We start from the raw sequence: 8,664 nt of genomic DNA on the forward strand, positions 1-8,664 counted from the left end.
GGAGATGGGTGCCGGCCTGGGCAGCGTCCCCCGGGGCTGCGGCTTCACTGGGCGTCCCTCTTCTGGTGCTGCTCCTCGGCATTTGGGGCACCCACGGGTGCTCAGCGGGGTGATGCTGCAGCCCAGCTCACCCGCAGCCTCTGCGCAGAGATCCGGGGCTCTTCCCTTCACCCACCCGCTGATTTTCACGGAACCGGTAGAGCAGAATGTTTTTGCAGCCTCCTCTCAGCCCATTGCAACCAGAATTTGGCAGCAGCTCAGCCCCTTTGGCAGGGGCTGCCGGCAGACGCCTGAGCCGAGGCCGAGCCATCGCACACCCCAGAGCTTCCCGTCCTGCCGGGGGGGTCCTGCCGGGGGCCGGGGGTCTCCCCACGGGCCCCTCCCGGCGCAGAGCCGGCACGGGAGGATTAAAAGCTCAAAAGCCGCCGGGCTGGCGCAGGAGCAGCCCGAGGTTTTGAAGCCGGGTCTGGTGGCGGCGAGTGCTTCACCGGGGCTGGGGGCTGCGGACCCCGACCACGTACGGCTGTGCTGCTCGAAGGGGCGCGAGCTCGGACAAATCCCACCCGGGGATTGCTGCCTCGCGTTTTTGCAAGGAAAGGAGGTGGTTTTTAGAGAGTGGGTACGTCGGGCTGCCCGTTTGGCCCCCCAGCCCCTTTATGGGGGCTTTTGCGCTTGGTTCAAGCTCTCAGAGGGTCTCTGCGGGTCTGCCTCCCCCCTGCACCTCCTCTGCCAGGGCAGCGGTCTCCCGTGTGGCCGTGCCTTCGGAAAAAAACGCCTTTTCCCGACTCAGCGGGGCATAATCTGCTCCCGCGGCGGCTCCCGCTCGTCGGGGGAAGGAGCTCTAATTGCCGGCGAGGCGCAGCGCTGGGGGTGGGACACGGGGGGGCTGCGGGGAGGCTGCTGGGGCCTCGTGCTGCCGCCGCGTGGGAGCCCCTCGATGGGCAGGGGTACCCCAGCCTTGGCCAGGGAGGGGGTGAGCAGCCCCAAATCCCCCCCTTGCCAGGGTGGGGAGGGAGCGGGGTGGAGGCTGGGGGGTGTTTTCCTGCGCTGCATGTGGCTGGGGAGAGCATCCACGGGTCTTTCTCCCATCCTCCGTCCCCAGCATCCTCCATCCCAGTGGGATCCCAGTGAGGTGTGGGGTGGGGGGGATGACGGGGACAGGGCGCTCCCGGCCGGGGTGGCACCGGGGGCTGTTTGCAGGGATGAGTAAAGCAACGAGTCACGCTGATTAAAAAACAACAAAAAAAAAAAAGAACCACCCCAATCTTTTTGCCCGGGCCCGGTGCCGCCGGGCGCCCGCCCCACCCTGCCCTTCCCGCACGGCTCCCGCACGGCAGATGATAAGGCCGGGGCTTGGCGCAGGCGGCGAGGCCGAGGCTTCGCCAGCGCCCGGCGTGTGGCAACAAGCTTGAGCAGGTTGGGAGTGAAACTGCAGCGCAACACGAAGCGCAGATCCTAATCGGGGGCGGCGCGGTTCCACCGGCGGCCCAGCACCGACAGCGAGTTCGTGTCAAAAAAAAAAAAAAAAAAGAAAAAAAAAACCACCCTAAAACTCTTCAGTTACAGCTTAAGAGATGCGAGAAGTCCCTGGCGAGATGCTGGGATGGGGAAATGCGGCCGGTGAGCGGTGGAGGAGCCCCGAGGTCAGTGGGGCTGGGGGGGGGGGGTCCCTGCCACCGGCCGGATCCAGGCTGGCACCGACGGTGGCTTCCCCACTGTGGGAGGTTTTGGGGGGGTGTCGGGCTGGTCCCGTCACGCGGCGGCTCAAAGGCGCGGGGCGATCGCGCCCTGCTTTGGGGCGGTCCCTCCCGCGGCGCTTGGGCGAGTTGCTGAGCCTCTCTGCCTCGGTTTCCCCACCTGTGGGAATAAATACCTGCCCGTCAAGCCCTCGCAATTACCAGCGAAGTTAATCACCATATAAAAACGACAGTGATATGATTTTGGGGCGGGGGGGTGGGGGGGAAGGAAACCATTTTTACAACCAGACACACCCCGTGGCCCCTTTCTCCGGGGGTGGGGTGGGAAGAGCTGAACGCTGCCGCGTCTCTGCGTAACCCCCCCCCCCCCCGAAACGATAACCCACCCGCTGCCCCCCTGCCAAGCACTTCCAGCAGCGGGACGGGCGTCCCCTCGGTCCCGGGGTGGGCGTTGGCTGCGGGGAGACCCCCCGGGGCATCCATGGGTGCTGCAGCCACCGCCGAGCCCTCCCCGGGGACCCACGGGGAGGGCAGGGCGTTGGCCGCCCCTCTCGCCCCTTCCCCAGCGCCCGCCGCCCGCGGGCGATGATTCACGGCAATTTTCCTTTTAAGGCCGGGCTCGGCGGGGAGGAAACAGAGGAGGAGGAGGAGGAGGACACTCCTTCGGCCTCGCTGGCTCCTCCCGCTCTCGCTCGAGGCTCCGACGCTCAGCCAAAAACGAATCCCGGCGGCGGGGCTCGGCAGAGGCTCCGACGGCTCCCGGCCCCGCTCCTCGCCCAAGCGTCTGCCCTGCGCCCGCGTCCCAGCCATGGCAAGAAACCACCAAGTGCAGAAGGCCAAGCTGGCCGAGCAGGCTGAGCGCTACGAGGACATGGCGGACTTCATGAAGGCGGTGGTGGAACACGGGGACGAGTTGTCCAACGAGGAACGGAACCTCCTCTCCGTGGCCTACAAGAACGTGGTGGGGTGCCAGCGCTCGGCGTGGAGGGTCATCTCCAGCATCGAGCACAAAACCGAAGAGGGGGACGACAAAGCGCAGCTGGTGAACGAGTATCGGGAGAAGGTGGAAAGGGAGCTGAACTGCGTCTGTAAGAACGTCCTGGCCTTGCTGGACAAGTATCTCATCAAGAAGGCGAGCGATGCTGAGAGCAAGGTCTTCTACCTGAAGATGAAGGGCGACTACTTCCGATACCTGGCCGAGGTGGCCACCGGGGACGACCGCAAGAAGACGATAGACAACGCCCAGGAAGCCTACCAAGAGGCCATGGACATCAGCAAAAAGGAGATGCAGCCCACGAACCCCATCCGCCTGGGGCTGGCCCTCAACTTCTCCGTCTTCCATTACGAGATCGCCAACGCCCCCGACCAGGCCATCTCCCTGGCCAAGACCACCTTCGACGAGGCCATGGGGGACCTGCACACGCTCAGCGAAGACTCCTACAAGGACAGCACCCTCATCATGCAGCTGCTCAGGGACAACCTCACGCTATGGACAGCCGAGTGCGCCGGAGAAGACGGCGGCGAGGCTGGCGAAGAGCCCAAGAACTGAACTGCCCCCGCCGAGCCGGGGACCGGCCCCCACCTGCCCCCCCCCCCCGTCCAGTCCCTTTGGCATCTCTTCGTGGTTTATTTTTTTGGGTTTTTTTTTTTTTTTTGGTTTTGTTTTTTTTTTGGGGGGGGGGGAAGGCGTCTCAGCTCCCCCACGGCCCCCCCCCCCCAGCCTGGGAGTGGGGGTGGCTTTGGCATTGCCCCCCCCCCACCCCTTCCCTCTCCCCCATCCTCTGCTCTGGGCGGGGGGGAAGGGAGGGAGAGGGGGTGCCTCCATCCCGGAGGGTTGCCAGCCCCCCACTATTTAACATTTTGGGTGGGGGAGCCCAGCCCGGCGTGTGCCGGCTCCAAACCCACCATTCCAGAGGGCTGGAGCTGCAGCGGGAGGAGGTGAGGGGCTGGGATGGGGCGAGGGTGGGGGTCCGGGCAGCCCCCCTATTCCAGGGGGGGGTCGCGTATCACCAAAGCCTCTGTGCGTCTCCAATAAACCGTCTCCTGCACGCCTGCCTCTGGTCTGCCTCGTCTCTCCCCCACACACGTGTCCGGGCAGCTCCCACCGCCGCCGGGCACCCGCTTCGCCTCCCACCCCACGGGACAGGGGAGTGGGTCGGGTCCCCCGGGCTCCGCAGCAGCGATTCGGCTGCTCCCGATCCCCCCAGCCCTGCGATGGGGTCTTGGGGTGCCCAGGGAGCCCCGTCCCCATGGGCAAAACTGCAGCCCATGGAAGGGCTCTGCCTCCGTGGGGTGAGGGTTTCGGCAGCCCCACGCGGGGTTGGCTGCTCCGTGGGGTGCACCAAGGTCCCCGACCCCGCAGTGGGGTCTCCCACCCCTTTGGTGCAAACCCCCGGTGCCCCAAAACCTGTCACCGAGGCCCTTGTGCAGGTCCCCAGGTCCTCCCCCACCTCCTCTGAGTCCAAAGGTGGGGAGGGGGGGGTCGCCCCAAAAGCAGCATCAGCAGCGACACGGGGACAGCCCCGGGGTGTCATCGGGGTGGGGATGTCCCCGTCGAGGTCCGGACGCGCTGGGGCGGGCGAAAGCTCAGCACTTCTGGCCCTGGCGCCTGGCCACGGCGAAGGGCGCAGCTCCCCGAGCACGGCCCCCCCCCCCCCCCCCCCCCCCCCCCCCCCCCCCACCGCCAGCGCGAGTTTCGACACGAAAAATAATTACAATAAAATACAGTCATGGCACCCTGGGCTATGAGCTCATCAGATCAAGCGCAGCAGGGCTGGGCAGGAGCCGGCCTTTGATGGGAAACGCCGGGATGCCGGGAGGAAACGCGCCGTGACTCAGGACACGCCGCCCCGGTTCAGCGGGGTCCCCAACTGGGGACATGGGGGACACGCCAGCCCCGAGCCCCCGGCATGGCCAAAACCCGACTCCCGGGGTGCCAGGAGCTCCTGGGCTTTGGGGAAACTGAGGCACAACGAAGGAAGCGACACCCCCCCACCCCGTTGCGTGCAGGGAGTGCGGGGCACCCAGTGCAAAGCCCACGGGGCTGCTGCTCCCTGAGCAGGGACCGGGACCGGCCTGGGATGTAACGAGGTTTGCAAGGGCTCTGCCGTGGGAAAGCGCTGGCTGCTGTGGGAGGTTGGGCTGCGCAAACCAGAACCTGTTCGCCCGGGATGGGATGCGTCACCTGGAGCAGAGCCCGTCACAGAGCCCAGCCGAGGGGATTAACCCCTGCGAGCCCCCCCCCCAGCCCCTCGGCTGCCCCCCCAGTCCCCTCCCCATCCCCATCATGGCATCCTGTAGAAGCAAACATGGGTGCCGCCTTGGCCTCGCCAAGGACCGGGTCAGCGGCCCCGGCAGGTTGCAATTTGCTCAGCAGGTCCCAGCCGAGCTAGGGGGGCCCCCGGCGGTGTCGGGGAGCCCAGCCGGTTCCCGGGGGGAGGCCAGCGAGGGGCCCTGACGCTTGGCCTCCGCCCGGCCCCGAGCGCTCCCAGCCTGGGAACCAGCCCCAGACCTGTAATTAGCCAAACCGGGGCCGGCCGACGTGAAAAACGAGCCGAGGGCTCTCGCTGGCCCTTGACCCGGCGGTCTGGGGACACGAGCAGCCCGGGCTGGTTAAACTGGGGGGCGGCGAGGTGGGAGCTGGGGGGGGTTGCCGGTAGCCGTCCTCCCCCACTACTTCTGGGGCCTGTGGGTGGTGGGAGGACAACGGGGCTCCCGCCGGCCTCCCAGGAGTTAACCGATTTCGACAGAGCCCCAAATTGCAGCATGGCTGGGCCACGTAGGAGGACGATGCTCCCCGGCCTCCCAGCCGGTCCAGCAGCTTTTCAGAGCTGGGAGGGAGGCCCCCGGTCCCCGCGACACCTCCCGTGAGAGGGTTCCCTGGGGTCCTCCTGGCCCCCTGTTTCACACAGGGTGGTGGGACCCAGACAGAGGGGACCAGGGAGACGTTGGGACCCTGCTCCCCATCCTTGTCCCCTGGCTGGGACATGCGGGAGGATGCTCCCAGCATCCCTGACATCGCACAGGAAGGGCACACAGCAAAGCTCTCAAATATATGTGTTTTAGTGGCTTTAACACCAGTAGGGCAAAGGGACACGGGTGTCCTGGGGCCAGGGAGCGTCCCACCACCCCGGAGCCACCCTCCCAGCCAGGCACTGGGAGCAGGGTCCCGGCACAGGGGCTGCACCCACCGTGGCTAGCAGCCATAGGGTTAAGGCTAGTGAAACACGTCTCTGAGGGCAAGCAGGGGATGCTGCCCCTGGCCATGCTGCCTGCAATAAGCTCTGCCAGTCCTGAGCGGGGCTGGAGGGCTGCAGGACCCGCAGCCGGGCTTGGCCCTTGTCCCCGGCTCTGACAACCTTCCCGCAGGGCTTCGTGCCCGGGGCCGGGGCTGGCCGGCTCCTGGCTGCCGGCTGAGCCTGAGCCATCAACAGCACCTCCCTGGTGTGGCGGCACCCAAGGGAGACGGCGCTGGCTGTCACCGGGCAGGCACCCCGGGGTGCTGCCAGGATTGCCCTGGGGGCTTTTTAGGTTTTGGAGACGAGCACCACTTGACGGGGAACCTCGCAGCCTTCAAGCAGGAGCCCCGTGACAGAGCCGGCACCCCCCACCCTTTCCTGGGGCAGATGCTCCTGGGGTCACGCTGGCCCCATCCTCTGGATGTTAGCCCACCAGCTCTCCTGGTCCCGCAGCCCTGGTGAGGATCCCAGCACGGGGCCGAGCCCTGAGCCACCTTGCAATGGCTGGGGGCTGCCGAAAACGCTCAGCATTTCATCCCGGTATCCACGCTTGCAGCTCTGGCTGACTTGGCCCGATCCAGGCACTGTGTGTTTTGGGGTACGGAGAGGGACCCTGCAGCTGCCTGGGGGTAACCCGGCTCTGGGGCGCTGCTGCCTCCCCAGCAAGCAGCTGCGGTGACGCTTTGCCGGGTGGGCTGTGGAACCAGGGCTCCGGCGCGGTGGTCTGGCTGCAAGGCAGGGGTTGGGGCTGGAAACGATGGAGGGGGACACGGCAAACCCCAGCTCAGCGGCTGCAACCGAAGCCTAAACCCCTTCATCCCAAAAAACATGACCTGCCGCGTTCAGTCTTGCCCCAGGAGGTCCCACGCACGGTCGGGTGGGCTCAGGCTCTCCCAGCGCCGGGCTTGGAGGGGCCAGGGCAGGTAGGACCAGCTCGGCAGAAAGCCTGGCCCCCCCCCAGGGATGTGCCTCAACTGGGGTGACTAATCCTGGCCCTTCGCCCTGGCATTGCTCAATGGGAGCGACAGGAGCCAGAGTGTCACCTCCCTCAGCCCCGGGAGCCTCAGCAAGGCCGTCCCCTCCCAACCTGGGGACATGTGGGTGCAGGAGCTGGCTGCATTTCGCAGCGGGGGTCCCCGGCCATCCCTGCCCGCTGCAGAGCCATTTTCTGCTTCGCCCGGACCAGGAGCAGCGAGCATCGTCCCTGCTGAGCTGCAGGTCCCAGTTCAGCCCCTGCTCTCCAAATCTGGGCTGCAAAGAGCCACTGGCTGCGAAAATGCTGCACTTTTCAGGCTGTAGCTCTTTTAGACCTCAGCATTTCTTGGCTTGGACACGGCAGAGGTTCCCTGAGTTGAGAGGTTTCTATCACCTTTAACTTCCATTTTCTCCAGCATCGGCACAGCGCGGCAGGGCTGGGGCTGCAGATACCGCCTGGGCATTAAAATCAAAAAGCCAAACAGCCGCAAAAGCTTTAATCGCTCCTGCGTAATTCCAGCTTGACCTGACAATAGCCTTTTAAGCCACCAAATCTTGTCAAACTCATGAAAAAAACGCCATAAAATTCACATTTTTATGATCACATCTTCTACCACAAGGCAAGGATGGAGTTTCAGCTCCGATTATGCTTAGATTGGCTTCCAGACCTTCAGCCCCAGAGAGCACTGAAATGTGGCTGCCGGGTTTCAGCCAGGAATACCCAGGGAAGTCCCTGGGCTCTCGGGAAAAGAGCTCAAGCACTGACAGCGGACAGGAATTTGACTTTTACATTTGAAACATCCGTGTAGTCTTTCATTGTGAACTGATCTGGTTAAAGCACAAGCGCGTTGTGTGTGAGTGTGCGCGCGTGGAAGCGTTGTCTTCTCCCTCCTTCTCCCCGAGCTCCGCCTTGTCTCCGAATCCTGGCCACAAAGCTGCGAGATGCAGGAAAATTTAGTTTTAATTCCCCGCCTAGCTGGAGTCCCTGACAAGCAAAACCCTACTCACATTTAGATTCACCGTGGTCTGCAATCGCCCTGCTAAGGGCCAAACTGTCCCGCACAAAGGAGCCATCTTATCTTATGCAAGGTCTTGGGCAAGAAGCGATGCCGAGTCTGCACATCGAGCCGGGATTCTCGCCCGCTCCCGCCCTGCGTGCGGCTGTGCGAGCTGCTGGGAGGTGCTCGGAAGGCTGCTCGGCGTGGACACCTCGCTTTCCATCGCCCCGACCTTCCCGATTCACCGCGCTGGTGGACCCAAGCCGCGGTCTGCAGCGGGGACGCAGAAGGTGGCACGTGAGGCTGGGAGCTGCTGCCGTCACCGTCAGGAGCTACAGCGGGCCGGCGAGAGGGAATTACATGGGAAGGATTTGGGATCTGGAGAAAGTACTGGAGAAAGCAAGCCCAGAAAAAGGAAGGTGGATGAGGGCAGACAAGCCAGCTGCTGGGGAAGGCCCTAAATGCAAATGATGTGCTCCAACCTCCCGCTGAGTCACACAGGGTCTTTCTTAATCAAAAGCCTACAAAAGCCGAGCTTGCAGTTTGCGCGTCGCTGTCAGCACGCTGCGTGCACACCGAATGCCAGCGTTCAGCCCCTGGATAAGCGCGCACGAGGAGTGACCTGCTTTCACGTCCCACAGTCGCTCTTCCTCACTCCCTGCAGCAAACGCTTTGTCTGTTCTCAGGTAGATCATAGAGGAAGAGGACGTCGCAAACACGGAGCCTTTCTGCAAAGTACACAACGCACCGGCTGCC

At 64.5% G+C, this 8,664-nt stretch overlaps 1 protein-coding gene across 2 annotated transcripts; it reads left to right on the forward strand.

Moving 5' to 3' along the window:
• Positions 1–61: 61 nt before the first annotated feature.
• Positions 62–3,857, forward strand: SFN (stratifin). Of its 2 annotated transcripts, none has more exons than XM_075173524.1 (2): positions 62–1,627; positions 2,310–3,857. In XM_075173524.1, exons 1-2 carry the CDS (start codon positions 1,575–1,577, stop codon positions 3,244–3,246), a joined length of 990 nt encoding a protein of 329 aa, XP_075029625.1. In that variant the 5' UTR covers positions 62–1,574; the 3' UTR covers positions 3,247–3,857. The 2 variants fall into 2 exon arrangements, with proteins under 2 accessions (XP_075029625.1, XP_075029624.1); XM_075173523.1 differs by having other exon boundaries at positions 67–1,643.
• The last annotated feature ends 4,807 nt before the right edge of the window (positions 3,858–8,664 follow it).

The sequence above is a fragment of the Calonectris borealis genome, chromosome 25, assembly GCF_964195595.1.
Source record: "Calonectris borealis chromosome 25, bCalBor7.hap1.2, whole genome shotgun sequence".
NCBI lineage: Eukaryota > Metazoa > Chordata > Aves > Procellariiformes > Procellariidae > Calonectris > Calonectris borealis.